Source organism: Kogia breviceps, chromosome 4, assembly GCF_026419965.1.
Source record: "Kogia breviceps isolate mKogBre1 chromosome 4, mKogBre1 haplotype 1, whole genome shotgun sequence".
Lineage (NCBI taxonomy): Eukaryota > Metazoa > Chordata > Mammalia > Artiodactyla > Physeteridae > Kogia > Kogia breviceps.
The window spans coordinates 133,086,953-133,107,875 of NC_081313.1; the positions used below are offsets into that span (position 1 = coordinate 133,086,953).

General features: G+C 52.1%; 1 protein-coding gene across 2 annotated transcripts; it reads left to right on the top strand.

The window, feature by feature from the left end:
• Nucleotides 1-462: 462 nt before the first annotated feature.
• Nucleotides 463-8,672, top strand: TSPAN17 (tetraspanin 17). 2 transcript variants are annotated; one of them, XM_059063525.2, is made up of 9 exons: nucleotides 464-669; nucleotides 4,812-4,862; nucleotides 4,952-5,098; nucleotides 5,890-6,060; nucleotides 6,665-6,790; nucleotides 7,352-7,399; nucleotides 7,876-7,992; nucleotides 8,079-8,140; nucleotides 8,618-8,672. In XM_059063525.2, exons 1-9 carry the CDS (start codon nucleotides 583-585, stop codon nucleotides 8,652-8,654), a joined length of 846 nt encoding a protein of 281 aa, XP_058919508.1. In that variant the 5' UTR covers nucleotides 464-582; the 3' UTR covers nucleotides 8,655-8,672. The 2 variants fall into 2 exon arrangements, with proteins under 2 accessions (XP_066888034.1, XP_058919508.1); XM_067031933.1 differs by lacking the exon at nucleotides 8,618-8,672 and having other exon boundaries at nucleotides 463-669; nucleotides 7,356-7,399.
• Nucleotides 8,673-20,923: the final 12,251 nt, after the last annotated feature.

Here is a 20,923-nt window from a genome sequence, read left to right on the forward strand (position 1 = left end):
CAGACGGCAAGGCCGGAGATTGGGGTGGCGCTGGTCCTGAGCTTTGCGGTGTGGCGGGAACTAGGGGTCTTTCGCGTCTGGGACTTGCGGCGCCCTCAGCGTCTCAGGTTGGTCTGAAGGACGCTGCAGCGGGCAGCGCATAGGGAGGAGTCAGGCCTAGAGGCTGGCCTCCGAGAGCATTGAGTCGGGCTGTGGGGAAGGGCCTGGGGTGGGGCCTGTATGGGGGTGGGGTCCGGAGGGGACAATCGGGAGGGGGCGGGGCCAAGCCCAGAGACTGGGCTCCAAAGGGGAGTAAGGCTGGGGGCGGAGCCTATGGAGGGGGCGGAGTCAGGCCTAGAGGTGGGGCTCTGAGGGGGACCAAGCAGGGGGCGGTCCGGGATCCGAGGGCGGTCCCTGCGGGGCGGACCCTGGGGGGCGGGCGGGGCCCGACGGGCGCTCTGGGTGGCCGCGGCCATGAAGCCGCACCCGCCGGGCTAGGCCCCGGGCGGCTCCAGCCCCGGGCGGCTCCAGCCCCGGGCGGCCCGCGGAGGGCTGGGCCTAGCCCCCGGCTCCGGTTCCCGGGCCGGCGGGCGGCCGCTCACCATGCCCGGCAAGCACCAGCACTTCCAGGAACCCGAGGTCGGCTGCTGCGGGAAATACTTCCTGTTTGGCTTCAACATCGTCTTCTGGGTGAGCGCGGGGTGGGTTCTGGGCCCTGTGCTGGGGATGGCAGGAGAAGGAGGCTCAGTCCCCTACTAGGGGGAGACACACTGCCACAAGGGCTTGGGACCGTCCCCCCACTCCTTCCTCCCACTCGCACCTCCACGCCCACCTCCATGACCACCCGAGGGAACTACGAAGAGGCCCGGATTGCAGGGGACGGGTCCCAGCCACTGCGGTAGTGGGGGGTGGGGGTTAGTCTCCCGGGGTCTTCCCGAGGCCCGGCGGAGAAATAGGAGGTGTTTCCGTGAAGACCCCATGGGCACGCTTAGTGCAGGCGCCCCCTCTCCCTCCCAGTCCCTTTGCTACCCTGGGGTGTCGGGGGTGCGCGGAGCCCCACCCCTGGTTTTACCCGTAGGGAGGAGAGCCTCCTCGAAGGACGGGATCCCGTCTCCTGCCCCTTTACCTCTCCAGTACCTGGGCCTGCTGCCTCGCCTTAAGCTCATACAAAGGGGGAGGGGTAGGTCAAAGGTCGAAGCCCCCACCCCCGCCCCAAAGAGGCTTGCGGGCAGGGAAGGCCACTCTCCCTAGTTCTCGGCCGGGGGCAGGGGATATTTCCTGATGAGAGGCCAGGAGAGCTGGCCCTGGGGAACAGAATTCAACATCCACAGTTGACCAAACCGATGCTCCAGGGCGGGGCTGCCCCTACCTGGAGAAGGGAGCTGCTGGTTCCCCTCCCAGGGTGGCATCTGTAGCCCTGGGCCCTGCCAAGTCATCTTTCCCTTCTCCCTCCCCATCCTATATCTCCAAGGCTACTTGCTGCCTCTGCAGTCTGTTTCTGACGTCTTGGGTCAGAATGCCAGGCCCATTCAGTTTTGTTTAGCAGGACTCAGTGGCACTGCCCTCTACCCACATGCTGCTCATGCAATGTGGGTGTCCTTTGGCCCCAGCAATGCCCAGCCTTGAGGGTGTGAGCCATGTGCAGAGAGCACTAGTCAGGGAAGTCTGAGGCTCTGGGTGAAGCAGGCCTAGCTGTGAGACAGTGGGCAAGTCACTTCTCTCTGGGCCTCAGCTTCCCTGGCAGCGAGTGGGTGATAATGAAGCCTGCCACTCAGGACTGTTACGCAGATTAAATGAATTATAACTTACTGTATTCTTGCAGCTACTTTCTTATCTACATTTTACAGGTGAAGGAACAGGCACAGAGAGGTTAAATCTTTTAACCCAGAGTCACATAGCCAGTAAGTGCAGAGACAGCTCAGTGGGCAGTAGATGGAGGTGAGGCAGAGAATTAAGCAGAGGGAGCCCCCAGATGTCAAGGGGCGAGAGGCATGAGAGACCCAGGCTTGTTCCAGAGTCCCCCAGGGTGGGGGGCCTGAGTGTGAAAGGCCCCAGGGCTGAGGCAGAGAGTTTGAGTTTTATGTTGAGGGCAGAGGGTAGTACTGAAGGCTTCCCTGCTGGGTGATGGGTATGTTCTAGCTTCTGTTTTGGAGGCAGATCTGCCTGGCTGACACGGGGAGGGTGAGTGAGGGGCAGGGTATGGAGGTAGGGAGACCAAGGAGGAGGGCTGGGGCAAAGTTGGTGTGGGCAGGTGGGAAAGGTGAGGAAGGCTCCAGGGGAAGCTATGAGACTGAACTGACAGGACTGGGCCACTTGGGGGTTTGGTTTTGGGTCAAGGTGGCCTGAAGGAGGTACCTGTGAAACAGGCCCAGAGATTTTTTTATTTTAATGGAAAGCAGACCCTTATGTTACCCTGCTCAGAACCTTACAGTTTTTTCTCACTAGAATACAGTCCAGACTCCTCCCCGTGGCCCACAGCACCCTGTGGTGTCTGGCCTTGCTGCCCTTCAGTTTGTCCCTTGCACCGCCAAACATGATCTTACCTCTGGGCCTTTGCCAGTACTTCCGCCTGGAATTCTCTTCTCTTCAATGCACCTTTTCATCATTCAAACCTCAGCTAAAATGTCACCATGCTCCCTAACTGAAACATGCCCCCACTACCCTAGTAACTTCCCATTTCATCACCCTGTTTGATTTTCTTTAAAGGCTCTGTTGGTATCTGAAATTACCTTGTTTGCTCACTGTGGATTTCCCCCACTGGAGTGTAAACTCCATGAGGGCTGAGAGCTCATGTGTTCTATTCCCTGACGTATTTCTGGTGCATGGAATGGATCCTGGGACATGGAAGCGTTTGCAGCAGGCAGGTGGACTAAGGGCTGTAGAGCCGGGGAGAGGTTTGGGTGGAGATCAGGAGATGCCAGTGTCATGATAGGGTGAAAGATGAGTGTGAGAAGAAGGGTAGAAGGCTGAGGTTGGAACCTGGCGGGGGAAGGGGTAGCCATGTGCATGGCACAGGGGAAGCAGAGCATTGTAGGAGTGAGAAAGGGCAGGAGGAGGAACGGCATTGCGTTAATCATGGAGAGGTTTGGGAAAGAGAAAGTAGTGATCATTTGCCTAAAGGTCATGGGCGGGTCAAGTGCTATAAGGCAGGAGAAGTGATGTTTGGTTTCACATCCCAGATCCAGTGTTGGGGAGGGAAGGAAAAATATTTCTAGAAAAAGAGTACAGCAGTGGGAGGAGCCTGGGGTCAGAGAGGGGAAGGTGCTAAAGGTGACAGGTCAGGGGTGGAGCTGACTGAGTCTCTGTGCTGAGGGGAAGGAGCCTGCAGAGAAAGCAGGTGGGAGAGGGAGGTCTGAAGAAGTGGGGTCACGGCCTTGGGCTTGGGCCAGAGGGGCACTCTCCCTCTGAGACTAGATGTCCTGCCCGGGTTCAGGCAGCTGCCCTCGATATCCAGGGCTCTTCCCAGTACGGAAATGAGGTAGGATAGTGGGTGGTGTTTAGAAGGCCTAGGCTGGTGCCCATCTGCTGATCTGGGGCTGAATTGGAATCCCCTGTCATTTAGGGGTCTTTGGCTGTGAACTACAAACATGTACTCTGCCAGATAGAGGTTGAAAGGGTGGGACGGGAGTGAGGTGGCAGTCACAGAGTTGCAGGGCAGCAGGAGGACCAGACTTGGGAGCGGGCAGAGAGGATGCCAGGAGGCTGGAACCCTAACATAGGCCTGGGATGAGAACAGAGGCTCAGGAAACAGCTGCTGCCGCTTGGTGGGACTGTTTTGGCCATCCTCTGCTCCAATTCTGAGTTCCAAGAAGGGGCCCGCCTTTGTCCATCTTAGGGCTGGGGACGGTTCAGTCTTCCAAGCTGTGTCCTATGGGAAGAAACACTGAGATGCATTCTTGGGAAGACTGAAAGGACCCTGAATGTAAATTGATACAGCCACTATGGAGAACAGTATGGAAGTTCCTTAAAAAATTAAAAATAGAACTACCATACGACCCAGCAATCCCACTACTGGGCATATACCCTGAGAAAACCATAATTCAAAAAGAGTCATGTACCAAAATGTTCATTGCAGCTCTATTTACAATAGCCAGGAGATGGAAGCAACCTAAGTGTCCATCAACAGATGAATGGATAAAGAAGATATGGCACATACACACAATGGAATATTACTCAGCCATAAAAAGGAACAAAACTGAGTTATTTGTAGTGAGGTGGATGGACCTAGAGACTGTCATACAGAGTGAAGTAAGTCAGAAAGAGAAAAACAAATACCATATGCTAACACATATATATGGAATCTAAATAAATAAATTAAAATGGTCAGAAGAACGTAAGGGCAAGACGGGAATAAAGATGCAGACCTACTAGAGAATGGACTTGAGGATACGGGGAGGGGGAAGGGTAAGCGGGGACAAAGTGAGAGAGTGACATGGACATATATACATTACCAAATGTAAAATAGATAGCTAGTGGGAAGCAGCCGCATAGCACAGGGAGATCAGCTCGGTGCTTTGTGAACACCTAGAGGGGTGGGATAGGGAGGGTGTGAGGGAGACGCAAGAGGAAGGGGATATATGTATACATATAGCTGATTCACTTTGTTGTACAGCAGAAACTAACACACCATTGTAAAGCAATTATACTCCAATAAAGATGTTTTAAAAAAAAAAAAGAAAGGACCCTGGATCCCATTTACAGCCCTTTCCCCTCTTTCTCTCTTTCCCCCTGGCTTCCTGAAGACCCTGAGCAGTAGAGGGGAGGGGGCTCTGCTGCGGGTGGGAAAGGATGCTGGGGCCCCAGCCCTCAGCTCTTTGCTGCTGCTCCTGCAGGTGCTGGGAGCCCTGTTCCTGGCCATTGGTCTCTGGGCCTGGGGTGAGAAGGTAAGGCGGTGGGGTAGGGTGTGGGGCTGCTCTGGGTCAATATGGTGGGAGGGCCCGCCACCCCATTTGCCTCTGCTCGCCCTTCACAGGGTGTTCTCTCCAACATCTCGGCGCTGACAGATCTGGGAGGCCTTGACCCCGTGTGGCTGTTTGTAGTGGTAGGAGGCATCATGTCGGTGCTGGGCTTTGCCGGCTGCATTGGGGCCCTCCGGGAGAACACCTTCCTGCTCAAGTTTGTGAGTGCCCTCCCACTGGGGACCCCAACCTCCTCCCACCCACTTCTTGCATAGTTCATGCTTAATAATGGTAGTTTTATTATTATGTTATTGTAACAGTGATCACCAGATTTGTATTCTCTACATTTATAGTATCCTTTCTGTTGTAAGGGACCAAAACCTAGTGGCCTAAGCTAAAAGGGCCACTCAGAAAGCCCAGGGGTGTGTTAGCTGCCAGCGCATTTGGATCCAGGAGCCACCACAGTGTCACTTGTCCTAGTCGCTCTGTTTCTCAACTCTGTCCCTCTGGGTTGGCTCCAGTCCCCTTGGGGTGGAAAGATGTCCAGGAATGGGTGGGTGCTGGCTTCAAGCTGCCCTCCCAGGAACTCCTGCTGGAGGCTGAATGAGGCTCTCCCTTCCCAACGATTCTGCCAAAGTTCTTCAATCGCATCTCCTTAGTCCTGATTGGCCGCCTCTGGACCAATCCCTGTGGTCCCAGGGGAGGTAGCGCTCTGATTGGTGGGCTCTTGACGCATGCCCAGTCCTCTATGTGGGAGTGGGAATGGGGAAAGAGGTGGCGTTGGCTCCTTCAGAGCCGCAGAAACTGAATGTGTGTGTGGAGAGTGGTTTCTCAAAGACAACAGGGTAGGTAAGAACAGCACTATCTTTTTTCATCATAAAACAATACTAACATGATAGAAGGTGGGGACTCTGGACTCTTGGGTCGGGGCGCAGGAGGTTGGATCCCCACCCAGTGGCAACCCAAGACCCTGTATCTCTGACCCTCACTGTCTGTGTGCACCCAACCCCAGTTCTCCGTGTTCCTTGGCCTCATCTTCTTCCTGGAGCTGGCAACAGGGATCCTGGCCTTCGTCTTCAAGGACTGGATTCGAGACCAGCTCAACCTCTTCATCAACAACAATGTCAAAGCCTATCGGGACGACATTGACCTCCAGAACCTCATTGACTTTGCTCAGGAATACGTAAGTCCAGCATCCAGCTCTGACCACATGCAGGAGGCACCTGCTGGGCAGATGAATGAGCGAGTAAGTTCCCTGTGTGCTGGGTCCATTCCCTCGCCCACCAGGCCAGGCAGGCCCCAAGGAAGCGAGCCATGAAGGCCCCTGTCTGAGAGGAAGCCAGCCCCTGGTGATCTCCACGTGCCTAGCCCTGCATGGACACAGCATTGGGGAACAGAGGCCAGAGGATCCATACTGGCAGCTCCTAGGCCAGGCTTACAGAACACTTAAAGGAGGAAACACGGCATAAAAATATAGATTTCTTCTACTAAACTGGGCCCACAGTATGGTCTGGCGCTACATTGCCACTGCCCCCTTTGCGGGTAGAGGGACTGTTTGCCCCGTCCCTGCCACTCTATTTTATTATACCTGTCGGCCCTCTTCCCTCATTTATATTATTTGTTTGGCCTCTGAACATATTCAAGTTTGAGACCCGCCTGCCTGCCTGCCTCTAGGCCCCCTCCCGGCCAGCCCAGCCCTGTCTTCCTGCAGCCTGGGCCTGTCCCCAAACAGGATGAGCCTCCTGGGCTGGGCCTGGCTCACCTGGGGTTCTTCTCCCACCCCCTAGTGGTCTTGCTGCGGAGCCCGAGGGCCCAACGACTGGAACCTCAATATCTACTTCAACTGCACTGACGTGAACCCGAGCCGGGAGCGCTGCGGGGTGCCCTTCTCCTGCTGCGTCAGGGACCCTGTGGTGAGTGGGGCCTGGTGAGGAGGGGTGGGCCTCGCAGTTCGCAGACCCAGTCTGGGAAGAGCCCACCCCTGAGCTGGCTCGGCTCCGCCCTGCTCTGGGGGCTGTGGATGTGGATGTCGGGAGAGGTCAGCTTACATGGGAGTAGCCCTGCGGGCTGGGGAGTTTGTGTCCGTGGGCAGTGCTGAGGCCTGTTGGATGGGGACTGCTCCTCTTGGGCCACCATGCTGGGGTGGCAGGGTTGGGGGTTCTGACCCTTTTATGGCTTTCTTTAGAGCAGAAGCTTCTCTCAGTGCCATCCCTCCAGTCACAGTGCACAGGGACAACAAGGGCCAGGTTTCTTCCCATTCTTATAAAACCCGAGCAGTTAGGGTTCCTAGAAATGAAGCAGTTCAAGCTGGTGTTGTGGCCATGCGCCCTGGCATCAGTGAAAGAGGTGCACGGGCCCCAGGCAACCTAGCTTAAGGAGCGGTAGACGCAGCGGAATCCATGGTTCCATCTGCTTCCCCTGAGACCCCATGGATGCCCCCCCACTGAGTTGCTCACTGGCCTGTTTCTTCTCAGGAAGATGTCCTCAACACTCAGTGTGGCTATGATGTTCGACTCAAACTGGTGAGAGGGGAGGGGACAGGGTTGGGGGCAGCTGGGGGCACTGGGATGGGGGGTGTCCCCTATAGGCTCTAAAAGGCCTCAGGGATTCAGGGGAGGGGATGCTGAGTCCTAGGAGGCACGCGGGGCTTGGTACTGCCAAGAGTCCACTAGACTCTTGGAGTCCACTAGAGGGAGAAAACAGTAAGACATGGATAAAGAAATATGAACAGTAATGTGACAATTTCAGCTAAGCACTTGGAAGAAAATAAAATCAGAGAAGTGATGGGATTGGGGCAGGGCAGTCTGGGAAGGTCTCTGGGAGGAGGAGGCATCTGTGCTGAGACCCCGATGAGGAGAAGGCCCTGCGGTGGAGCTCCAGGCGGCAGGCACTAAGGTGTAAGGTCCTGGGCGGGGCTGAGTTTAGCAAGCTGGGCTGAGATGGGGCCTGCAGTGGTGGTGGGTGGGCTGAGCTGAGCCTGGTGCCCGTCTGTCCCCAGGAGCTGGAGCAGCAGGGCTTCATCCACACCAAAGGCTGCGTGGGCCAGTTTGAAAAGTGGCTGCAGGACAACCTGATCGTCGTGGCTGGGGTCTTTGTGGGCATCGCCCTCCTCCAGGTACCGCTGTGGCCCTGCATGCCCTCACTGCCCTGGACACCCTGCCCTGCCAGTGGCCTCTCGCTCACCTGCTCTCCGTCTTACAGATCTTTGGTATCTGCCTGGCCCAGAACCTCGTGAGTGACATCAAGGCAGTGAAGGCCAACTGGTGAGGCTGCCTCGCTGGCCATGGCCACTAGCCTGGCTGACCCAGGGACACCCCCCCCCAACTCTGCCTGTGATGGGCAAGGCTGCAGGAGGTGTTTCTGCTTGGACCTGAACCCCACATGGGCCTTGCGTGCCTCTGGGCTCTGCACCCATGGAGAGAGCTGCATGGCTCTGCCCGGGCTGCCTGTCCTGTAGCTGTGTGCATGGAGGGTGGGTGTGGCCAGTGGGTGTGCACAGGGAGCCATCTCAGCTGTTGTTGGGTGGTTGGCTCTCCAGGGGACTAGGAAGGGCACAGCTAAGAGGGGGCAGGCCAGGTGGGGTGGGCTTGGGGCCTGCTGTTGCGTGGGGCACAGCCTCACGCATCTCAGAGCTCTCTCCACTAGCTGTGACCTTGACCCTGCCATGAGCCCACTTCAGCCTCAATGTCTCAGACTCTAAAATGGGTCCAAGAATTTTCTCTCCCTTGCTTGCCTCTCAGGATCAAACATGATGATGGCTACAGACTACTCAAATAAACAAAACCTTGAAAACCACTGGCTTCCGCCCGGCGTCTTGAAGGTTCTGTCAGCTGCAGGTTCTCAGCAGAGCTCTCCATCTTGGGCCTTGGCCTGGAGCCATCCGCCAATGTGTTTTCTTGGCCTGGGTAGTATATACATTTGAGCCAACCTTTAAAACTTGGTGTATTTCACGTAAAAGTCCAGATCCCCAGCTTCTTGTGAAGATTGGCCATCTGGCCACAGCAGCTCTTGGGACATCGTCTCCTGGGACACATGCTTCCTGTTCTCTGAGGGACCCACCTGGCCTGTGCTGCTCACCCTGTAGGCTGGGGTTGGCCTCCCCACTTCTGTAGGGTTTTTCCCTGCAAACACCACGAGGCTGCCGTGGGCTAAGCCTGGGGTGAGGCACCAGGATGTGAAGAATGGGGAGGCTGGACCCAGCCCTGAAGAGGCCACACGGCCTAGGAGGAGTCCAGCCACACTGGAGACTGAGATGGATGCCCAGGGGAGTGGCTGAGGGGTGGAATGGAGATCAGGAAGGTTTGGGGAAGGAAGTAGTTGGAAGTTGAAAACTTGGCACACATGGGGTTGGGGGAAGCCTGCTTTGGGACCCACGGTGGTTGACGCCAGGGCTCACTTGGAATCAAATCGAACATCTTCATGGAGGCCTGCAGACCTGCCTCATGGCCACCAGAGGGCGCACCAGCAAGCTTTGCCTGGGTTTGGCTGCTCACTGGTACAGCCTCACTCTGGTACAGCCAAGTGCCTGCTGTGTCCACCCAGCTTACCAGTGCTTTGGGTTCAGGGAATTTGAGAACTTCGAAAGGAGCAACTGGCTCCGACTTGGGAAGTCTGCTGCTCTCAGCTCTGGCTCTTAGCTGCATGAAGGGGTGTGTGTGGAGTGAATGCCACACCCATCACTAGGGTGCCCTTTGTGGATAAAAGGAGGGATTTGGGCTGGTTCACACATCTCCTACTCAGATGCTCTTAAGGTTGTATAAATGAATGAAGTAGGCCTTTGACTTGTGAGGTCTTTGCAGTGCAACGGACTTTCCTACTGTTCCTGAAGACTGCACAGAGAGACATTGCTTTATGACAAAAAATATTTGGACCATCAAGTTGATAATGGCAGCTGACCTTGAGGTACAATAGAGTGGTGAGGACTGGCAAAGCACAGGTCCCCATCTGAAGTTGGTGGCTGTCATTTAGTTGTGGCTAATTGCTATAAAGTGGGAATGCAGGTCTAATGTCAGAAATCTGGAGAAGCCAGAAATCCAGGTTTTTATGTGAAATATCCCCATTTTTAAGGTGTTGACAACTAATGAAAAAAAAAATACTGCAAGCCCAATAAAAGAGGAGGGGGCCAGCTTTGACCCCTGTGTCACTACAGTTCCCTCTGGGATAATCACCCATTGGGGTCCTGGCTGCTCTGCCATTCAGGGCTGCTGGGAGCTGCTGCCAGGAGGGGAGGGTGTGGGGTATGCACCCAGCATTGTAGCTCCCAGACACAGGCTGGACAGTGTCCTGGGGTCCCTGACAGGTACCAGTGCACTACAATAAATGCAGCTCACGATATTGTGCACGTCTTGCATTTTTTGATTTCACAAGGTTTTACTTTTATTTTCCCCGTCAAACCTCACAACCCCCTTGTGAGGTGGAGACTTCCTGATGAAGAAACTGCGCTCAGAGAGGGGAGCGAGTTGCCCACCACACAGCTGGAGGAGGCACCCAGATCTGAGCCTTCTCGCTGGAGTTCTGCACCAGACCCGTCCTGCCTTTGTGACGCATTTGGGTGACACCTGCACACTTGAAGTGCGAACCAGTAAGGGATAGCAAGGGATCGTTCCCCAAGCATGACTTGAGCTTCCACACGGGTACTGGGGATGTAGAGGAGAGAGAAGGGCAAAGTCCCAACCCTCGTGCTGCGTTCTCGTTGGGGAGACACAAGTAGGCAAGTAAGCATTTTTGTTAGTAATATAAGCTATGAAGAAAATAAGAGTGATGGGCTAGACGGTGATGGCTGGAATGCCTGGGAGAAGGGACTCCTTGCTAGGGTGGTGGAAGGAGTCCCATATCTGGGAAGCTCCAGGGGAACAGTGTTTCAGGTTTTGGTACCAGCTGCCCTAGAGGCCCTGAAGCTGGGTGGGCTTGGCATAAGGGAGGCTGGGGTGCTGGAGAGGTAGGAATGAGCGAGGGGCAGAGAGCACGGACAGAGGGAAGTGGTGGAACCAGGGTATCTTTGGAAATAGGACTGATGAGATGCATGGGAATGACTGGAAGGAGTGGTCGTGACCTTGGCTGCAGACCCAGAGTTCTCCAAAGCTGAGTTCTGCTACAGGACATCCATCCATCCATCCACTCAGGTAGGCCCTGGCTGGAGGCTGGAGTTGCTGAGGCAGCTCAGACTTGCCCTTTCCCTCCCGGAGCCCACGGTTTCCTGGTAGAGGTAGTGGTGCAATGTGTATGTGGCGACGAGCACATGATGATCACTGCACGTGGCATTTCATGCTGGTGAGAGACAAATCTCCTGTCCCCAGAGTAGAACTTGGAGCAGTTCTTTTCCTTGGACTGAGGAGCGCTTACCCAGATGGGACCTCTCCGGGTGTGTAGAAAACACAAGCTTAAAGGCTACCTACTGCCCATCACACTAGGATCCCTGGGACATGGGGACCAAGGTCACCCTCCCACCCACCATCAGGGACACTGGAGGTGACAGGGGTGGGCATTGTCTTGCAGCTTGGGAGACCCTCAGGAGCCACGAGCCTACCCTAGTCTAACCAGAGGAGAGGCTTCCAGCAGCTCCCCTATCATCTTGGCAGGAGGGCATCTTCTGATATCAGGCTACCTTGTGCGTGGGGGGAGGGCGGGGGAAGAACTGGAAGGGACAGATGAGCCGGACCATTGAGCCCTTGGATCTCTGGACGAGGAGGTCAGATGGGCTATGGAGTCCGGGGCCACGGTTCACTTCCAGAGGGTGGCTGGCGCGTGCCTTGGAAAGAGACACTCCCGGCGGCCACCAGAGGGCACCAAAGCTCAGCCCACGCAGGCAGCAGAGTCAGCGGTGGGCAGAGAGGGGCTGTGGGTCGTTGGAGGGAGGTCCGTATGGCTAAGCAAAGACATGCCACCTTCCAGAGACCTGGGGGCCCACCCTGTTGGTACCAAATCCAGACCTTGCCACCGTCTGCTTTATTCTCCGAGGACTTAGAGCAAATGACACTGCTTGCCCCACAGATGCCTCTCCCAGTGCAGTGCTCAGGGAGACCTGAGCCCACTTTCCCATCCCTGAAGGCGGCGATGTCTGCCAGATAGAGCTGGGGAGGGGGTCACATTCTCTAGGAGGTTGAAGCGACATGCTCCAACACATACACCTCCATTCGCTCATTCAGCCGGATTTACTGAGCACCTGGCTATGTGCCAGACACCGTGGTGGGCACTCGGGACACATAAGGGAACAAAACGAGACCCCCATCCTTGTGGCGCTCACAGGCCAGATCAGGGCTGGCAACCTTTGTCTGCAAAGCGCCAGATAATAACTATTTTAGGCTTCCAGGTCATACAACCACTCAACTCTGCCTTTATAGCAGAAAGCAGCTCTTGACAAGACAAACAAATGGGCTTGGCCATGTTCAAATAACATTATCTGGACACTGAAATTTGAATTTCACATAATTTTCATGTGTCACAAAATACTATTCTTCTTTTGATTTTCAACAATTAAAAAACATAAAACCATCCTTTTATATATAGCTCTGGAGCTGTGTAAAAACAGGCAGTGAGCCAGATTGGCCTCACACACAAGCTGGTATAGCCGCCCCCCACCACCCCCTCCCCCCAGGAAGGGAGAAGACCAGGCACAGTGAGCCTCACTGCTGTGGAAATATGAGTGAGCAAGGGGCCTTGGGAGTGTATGGGCTAGGTCAGGCCTCGGCACTAAATAGGGTGATCAGAGGGAGCCTTGATGAGACAGCAAGATGGAGCAATGACTTTTTATATTAACTTTAAATCATTTTGGTAGCACAGGTAAAAATAGGAACCCAATCTACTTAAAAAATGGATGACTCTAAGGTCCCCTTACTGCCCTATTCTATTCCCCTCTCCTCTCCCAGTGACGTTGAAGCTGTGAGCTATAGATCCCTCTGGACCACTTACATTTTAAAAATTTCCTCCTCATATTATGCACTCAGAGACAGTGTTCAGCATCGTGTGTATGTGTGTTAAGTGGCAGGATACTGTCCGCATCTTGCTGGGCTAGCTTTCCCCCCACCGCTCCACACACACACACCCATGATGTGTTTTGAAGACAGAGTCACATTTGTGCATGTAAAGCTGCTTCATTTTTCCACTTCAGGGGTGTTCCCTGTGGGGATAAGCCATGTTTTGCCTCTCCATCCCTTTCCTTGACTGTCCATGGATAGTGGACAGTCAAGCTCTTCCCACTTTGGAGCTCTTTCTGCCACAAGGCTCTGGTGAGAGACACAGCCAGGCCTCCTCTCCTGGAGTTCCAGCTGAAACAGCCACTGTTCACTGCCTAGGACGAGGGCTACAAGGGAGCGTGGCCCCAAGTCGGGGCTGATGGCAGAGGTGGCCCTAGCAGGTCCCTTCCTGTGCCTAGGGGCATCATTTCTGCTCCTCAGCCCAGGCACCGGCCTGATAGGCTGCATTACCACAGATCTGGGGCCTGGAACTCAGCCTATCAGAAGTGTGAAAGCCACACAGTTAACCCCTTGGCACTGTGAAGGCTGTTGCCACAGTAATGCCTCCCTGGTCCCTCGTGCAGCCATGCAGATAGATGGGGACATCAGCCTCCTGCATACAGAGGGGCCTGCACTGTGGCCTGAGAGAGGGTCCTGCCCTTGATCGAGGCTGTTGTCTTAGGCTCCTGGAGGCCTGGATGCACCTGGACACCTGGGTCCTGCTTCCAGGTGTGATCCTCTGGGAATTAGCTTTCCAGTTCTGCCTCCCACTGAGGCCAAATGCTCCCCAGGCTGCTCCAGCATGCCCCATCCCTAATCTGTGGGCATCTCCTGGGAATCATGCCTTGCGGGGGAGTCCCAGAAGAGGGGCCACATGGAATTCCAGCCAGCTCACCCATCAGCCAACATTTGCCAGGTACCCTTGTATGCCAGGCTGGGCATTCTGCAGTGGCTCCAACACAGTGTCTGCCTTCAGGGGGCTCATGGTCTGGTGGGAGATGCAGACAGGTGAATCACCCGTCTTTTTTTTTTTTCTTTTCGGTACGCGGGCCTCTCACTGTCGCGGCCTCTCCCGTTGCAGAGCACAGGCTCCGGACGCACAGGCTCAGCGGCCATGGCTCACGGGCCCAGCCGCTCCGCGGCATGTGGGATCTTCCTGGACCGGGGCACGAACCCACGTCCCCTGCATCGGCAGGCGGTCTCTCAACCACTGCGCCACCAGGGAAGCCCTGAATCACCAGTCTTTATGAGTGATTTATTTGTTTGAATAGATGGTGCAGGCGTGCGGTTAAAAACTGCAAACTGTGTGGAAGTCTCTGTGCAAATCTTCCTCTCGCCCCTGTCTCCCGGTCTCCTGCCCCTCCCCGGAGGCAGCCACTGCTGTCAGCCCTGTCCACTTTCCTGGAGATGGTCTATGCATTCAAAAGCAGATCTCCTCAAGAAACAAAGCCAACCAGAACCCAATCCACATCCTGCACCACTGGCGGCCTCTGTCTGCATTTTTCACTGACCAGCATTTCTGGGAGATAATTACATATCAGTATGTACAGATCCATCCAATGCTTTTCAACAACAGCAAACCCATAATAATAGCAAGAACTTATACTTACTCTGTGCTGGACGCTCCTCTAAGCACTTTATTTATATTAACTGGTTGACTCCCCGCAATAGCTTGGAAATGGGTGCTCTGCTTATCTCGCTCCACGGGCAGGAGGTTGGGGATGCCCATTGTGTGATGTGGCCTGAGTGACTCTCACCACCCTCCTGATGGACATGGAGGACATTTCTAGGCAGTGAGCCCTCTGGTACTTTTATCTTTGGGCACTTGTATCTCAGATGATGAATGCTTGGAAGTGAATGGCTAGGTCAAAGGGCAGGTACATTTTGAATTTACATAGCTATTGTCAAATTACCCTCTGAAGAGGTCACACTGGGTTACTAAGGTGGCACCTGCCCCTCCTACTCTGGCAGCGAGGCTAGCACTGCCTTTATCTACCTTTTCTATCTTTGCCTATCTGATAGAAGAAAACCATCTCTTCTTGTGGTTTTCCTTTGCGTTGCTCTTTTGAGAGAGGTTGAGTATCTTTTCAAACAGATCAGTACAATCTGGTAGAGTCAGAATTACACAGAGCGAGGTCCAAAGGGGCTGGGAGCCAAGAGGCTGGAGTGGTTTTTCTGTCGAGGGTAAGGGTAGAGGTGGTCCAGGAGCGTTGCTGGTGATGACATCGGAACTGGCCCTTGGGATATGGGGTAGACACAGGGAGGGCATTCTTGGTAGAGGGGAGGGTCCGAGCAAAGGCTCAGAGGGCTGGGCAGCAGGGGTGCCCGAACAGGCCAAGCCTGAGAATGCACCTCTTCTCATCAGTGTCACCCCTGCTCCCTGAGTCCCTAATCCCCAGCCAGGCTGTTTGTTCTGCTCCCACACACAGCTTGAGCTAAACCATGGTTCCTGAGGTCTCTGCCCCAAGGGAGCATCTTCCAGGGTCCCTAGAGGGGACCTGCCCCACCAAGCACTTAGTAAGTAGCCTCCCTTGCCCCCTCTCCGCCCCTCTGCCTCCCCCGCCCCTCCCACCCATGCCCACCACCAGCCAGGTGTGCGTACATCCTCATTAGCACGGTTCAGTGGCCAGCACTGGTAATTGATCTCCCTCCAGCCCAGTGTGGACAGCGGCTAATGGGGATGAATGGAGAGGGAGATGCCGCTGAGGGACGCTCACCTGGAGGCCCGCACATGGTGGAGAGGCAGGCAGGAGATGGAGATGCAAGGCCTTCAGGTCAGCTGGGAAGTCTGCAGCTGTCTCTGCACACCCCTCCAGGCTGCCATCCGACCCTCAACCTGAGCCTGGGGCAGGATGAGCACACAGGTGGGCAGATGGGCTCTGGAATTCAGCTGCCTGCTGGGGTGGAGCCAGGGGCCAGTCTTGGAGGTGGGATTGGAGTTCTGGGAGGGCATCCCAGGAAAGCTATGAGTGCTGGGGCCCAAGGTAAGGCAGGGTCCCCAGTTAGTCATGCGTGGAGGAGGGACCAAGACACTCCAAAACCGAATTGGACAGCCATAGATTCCATCGTACAGTCAGTCAACAAATATTTATTAAGTGGTTATGGTGTGCCAGGCACTGGGTAGCTGCAAAGTGACCAGAACAGTCAAGATCTTCTTTATGGGCAGGGAGATGGACAGTAACTAGGAAAATACTTAATATGGTAATAAATGGTGATAACTGCTCAGAAGAAAATAAACAGGGTTACATGACAGGGATGCAGGATGGAGTGCTACTTTAGGAAGAGGGCTGGAGAGGCAACATGTGAACTGAAACCTGAATGGTGACAAAGAAAAGCACTCCAGGGCTTCCCTGGTGGTGCAGTGGTTAAGAATCCACCTGCCAGTGCAAGGGACACAGGTTCGAGCCCTGGTCTGGGAAGATTCCACATGCCGCGGAGCAACTAAGCCCATGCGCCACAACTACTGAGCCTGCACTCTAGAGCCTGCGAACCACAACTACTGAAGCCCAAGAGCCTAGAGCCCGTGCTCCATGACAAGAAAAGCCACCACAATGAGAAGCTCATGCACCTCAACCAAGAGTAGTCCCCGCTCACCGCAAATAGAGAAAGCCCGAGCACAACAATGAAGACCCAATGCAGCCAAAAATAAATAAATAAAAATAAATTTATAAAATATAAGTAAAATAAAATAAATAAAAGTGAGGTGCATTTAAACAAAAAAAAAAAAAAGAAAGAAAAGCACTCTAGGCAAAGGGAACAGGCAGTGCAAAGGTCCTGAGGCAGAAATGAGCTATGGGTGTTTGAGAAAGAAGATGGAACCAGAGTGACTGGAGCAAGTCCGGTGAGGAGGAGATGAGCTGAGAAATCGGTGGCAATAAAGTAAGAACGATCATGGTCAAGGCCAGAAGCCCAGTTGCCAGGTGTGTGGGGTCATGGTGAATGGGTCCCCTTTCCTGGTGGTGGTGGCCACATGCAAAGGTGGAGAGAAAGGTCTGCCCTGGGGTCAGCATGGCCAGGGAAGTCAGGCTTGGGAAGACCCCTGTCACTCTCTGGTCATGTGCCTGCAGACTGGGGAAGGGCAGACATTCAGTGGTGTCAGGGCCAGCCTCAGCCTGACTTAGAGGAGGCACAGAAGCCTCTCTGGCCATTCTGGTACAAGGTATACAGTCTCTGCTGCATGTATGGCACAATGACATCCTGCATTATCTAACTTATGGCTGACTTGAGCTACAATTCAGGTAATCCTTCCAGCAACTAACAAATATATTAATGAGTGTAAATGTTAAAGGACAAAGCTTAATAAACTCCCAGAAGCAGGTTGGAGTCAGCCTGGCAGGCAAGCAGGAGCACTCTAGAATTCTTACAGAGTTTTAGACATAAAACCCATATATGTTTTTTATGGGCAATGTAAGCAGTTTCCATGGGTTAATCTTGACTATTCTCTTGATTTTTGCCGTGAGTGCTGACTTCACTGTAGAATGCCCAAGTTACTGTTCCTGTGGGGTTGAGGCGTGTCCTGGACCCACAGTGGGCAGATGTTTGCAAACCAGGAGAGGGGGTTTCACATGAAAGAACCACTCAGACCAGTACTCATTCTCTAAAGGCATGTTCACACCCCCATATCCTTGCTGAGATTGTCCCCACAGCCCACAATGCCATTCCCCTCATTGAGGCTGGTCAGTTTCTCACATCCTTGAAGGAACTACTCAAATGTTCTTTTAGCCCCTGCCTCCCCTCTCCTAGAGCTTAGTGTAGTATAGCTTTTGGATTACAGAAAATATGATCTAGAAAAAGCATTTGATAAATTTTAAATCAATTTATGATTACTTTTAAAATCACAATTTCTTAGCAACTAGAAATAAAAGGGAGTTTCTTTAACCTGATAAAGGGCATCTACCAGACATATAAGACAAATGTTATACTTAGTGATGAAGCATTAGTAGCAGGAATTGGACAAGGATGCCTAGTATTGGCATTGTAGTGGAGTCCTAGCCAATGCAATAACACAAGAAAATAAATAAGTGTAAAGAATAGAAAGCAAGAGGGATTTCCCTGGTGGTCCAGTGGTTAAGACTTCGCCTTCCAATGCAGGGGGCATGGGCTCAATCCCTGGTCAGGGAGCTAAGATCCCACATGCCTTGGGACCAAAAAACAAAAACATAAAACAGAAGCAATACTGTAACAAATTCAATGAAGACTTTAAAAATGGTCCACATCAAAAATCTTAAAAAAAAAAAGAGAGAATAGAAAGGAAGAGACAGGGCAGGGACCATCTCTTTCATCTTGCTTCCAATTAAGCAGATATTTAATAAATGTTTGTTAAATTGAAGAAAAATTCAGTGTGTCCTCAAAGAAGTTTCTTGAAGGAGGCAGGGGCAGAACTGATCCTCTAATAGCAAGAGTCAGAGAAAATTCACTGGTGCTCAAGAAGTTCCATCATCATGGTGCTGCCAGAAAGATAGAAGTGTGATATTTCCCTGAGACCAGAAGTGAGTGAGAGAGCTCTTGGGATGCCAGGAAAAGACTTAGTTATGTCTTGGAAAAGTAGCTCTGGCTCAAAGCAAATTGGGTGTTGGGTACCTACTGTCTCTGCCTGGTCCCCATCTCTTCCCCCATATTCTGGAAACAGCACCTGAGTTATCTTCTGGGGAGAAATCTCCCCCACCCTCAGTCCATGTTCTTCGAGGGGAGTAGGAACAGAACCCAGGCCTGACCAGGTCAGCATGTTCCATCCCCTTGGCTGTGGAGGGTTGGGCAAAGGACATCTGTTCCTGAATGTTTGCTGATAACAAAGATGCTCCCTCTCCTTCGTGTTCTGGGTCTACTGGTGACCACCGTCCTGCCCATGGTCTCAGAGTGAAGCTGACACAGAGAAATAAGAGTCAAGAGAGGGAGATCAGTCTTGGCCTGGTGACCATACTTGATCCCTAGATGTAGTCATGTCTGATGGCAGAGCTTTCCTGGTCTTTCCAATGACATGAACAAATAACACCCTCACTTTTTTTTCAATTTTTAAAACAGTTTTATTGAGGTAATGTTGACATTCAATAAAGTACATATTTAAAGTGCGCAACCTGACCAATTTTAACATGTATACACCCACAAAGTCATCATCATAATCAATAAATGAACACCCCAAATCACCATCCCTAAAGTTTCCTCAGGATTATCTGGAATTCTTTTCTCCTGTCCTTCTCTTCACCCTCAAGCAATCACTTATCTACTTTTCTCATTATACATTAGTTTACATTTTCTAGAACTTCATATAAATAGAATCATACAGTATGTCTGGCTTCTTTCATGCAGCATAATTATTTTGAGATTTATCCATGTTGTTACATGTATCAATAGTTTATTCCATTTTATTGCTAAGTAGTATTTCATAGTGCAGATATACTATTCACCTGTTGTTTCCAGTTTTTGGCTACTTCAAATAAAGTTGCTATGAAAATTTGTGTATAAGTCTTTTTTTTAATTGAAGTAGAGTTGATTTACAATGTTTCAGGTGTACAGCAAAGTGATTCAGTTTTTTATATATATATATATACATATATATGTGTATATATAGATACATATATCCTTTTCCAGATTCTTTTCCTATAGGTTATTACAAGATATTGAATATAGTTCCCTGTGCTGTCCTTGTTTTTTATCTATTATATATATATTAGTGTGTATCTGTTAATCCCTCTCCTCCCTTTCCCCTTTGGTAACCATAAGTTTGTTTTCTATGTCCCCCCACCCACTCTATTTTTTTGTCTAAACTGATTTGAGTTGGGTTTCTGTCACCAGCAACCAAAAGAGTTCTGATTGACACAGTGGGAATGAAAATGTCTGGGTGGGAGAAGCTGAAGGTCTGCATCATACATGCTGTCTCACAGGGGTGGGGTCTGGGGGGGGTGCGGTGCAAACAGCTTCCAAATGGAGCCCAAGTCAGCGTCCCTGCCTCTTCCTTTATTCTGTGCTGACCCTTCCAAGGGGGCTGGCCCCAAGATGAATGGAAGAATGATCAGATATCATTTTTGGTAAGTCGATTTTATAAACTCAACTTCATTGAAGTAAAATTTACAGACAATAAAATGCACACATTTTAAGTGTATATTTCCATGAGTTTTACAAATGCATTGCCCTGTGTAACCCCATAACAATTAAAATACAGAACTTTGTCATCACCCAGAAGGTGCCCCATGGTCCTTCCTGGCCAGTCTCTGCTCTTCCCCCCACCAGACAACTACTGACCTACTTTCTGTCACAGCAGGTTAGATTTTTTTCATATACAGTCAGCCCTCAGTATTTGCAGATTCCATATTTGAGAACTCACCTACTTGCTAAAATTTATTTGTAACCCTCAAATCAATTCTCGCGGTGCTTTTGTGGTCATTTGTAGACACACGCAGAGGGGTGAAAAATTTAATTCATATGACTCCATTCCCAGCTGAGACTGAAGAAAGCAAGGCTCTGCTTTTTGCTTCAGTTCCCACTGTAAACAACCGTCCTCTTTGCAGGCTATTTAGTGCTGCAATTTTTGCATTTTGGCATTTGTTTTTGTTTATTTCTTTGGGGTGGTGGTTTTGCTGTTTAAAATGGCCCCAAATGTAGTGCTGAAGTGCTGTCCAGCGTTCCTCAGTGTGAGAAGTCTGTGATGTGCCTGATGGAAAAAATACGTGTGTTAGATAAGCTTCGTAGAGACATGAGTTACAGTGCCTCTGGCTGTGAGTTTAATGTTAATGACTCAACTATACGTATTAAATAAAGTGTCCTTAAACAGAAACACACACACAACAAAGTTATGTATTGATTGGCTGACGCGAATGTGACCAGAGGCTTGCAGGAACCTGACCCTGTGCATATTCTCCCAGGAGCGATGGTTCAGACTCACAAATTCAGTGTTTGCAGTGACTTTATAGAAGAATGAACCTCTGTGTATGAGATCACACAGAGGCAGCCTTTTGAGTCTGGCTCTGCCACTCAGCATAATGCTCTTGAGATGCATCCACTTCATTGTGCGTATCCATAGTTTGTCCCTTTTACTGCTGAGTAGTATTCCATCATGTGGACACACAGTTTCTTTATTCATTCACCAGTTGATGGAGC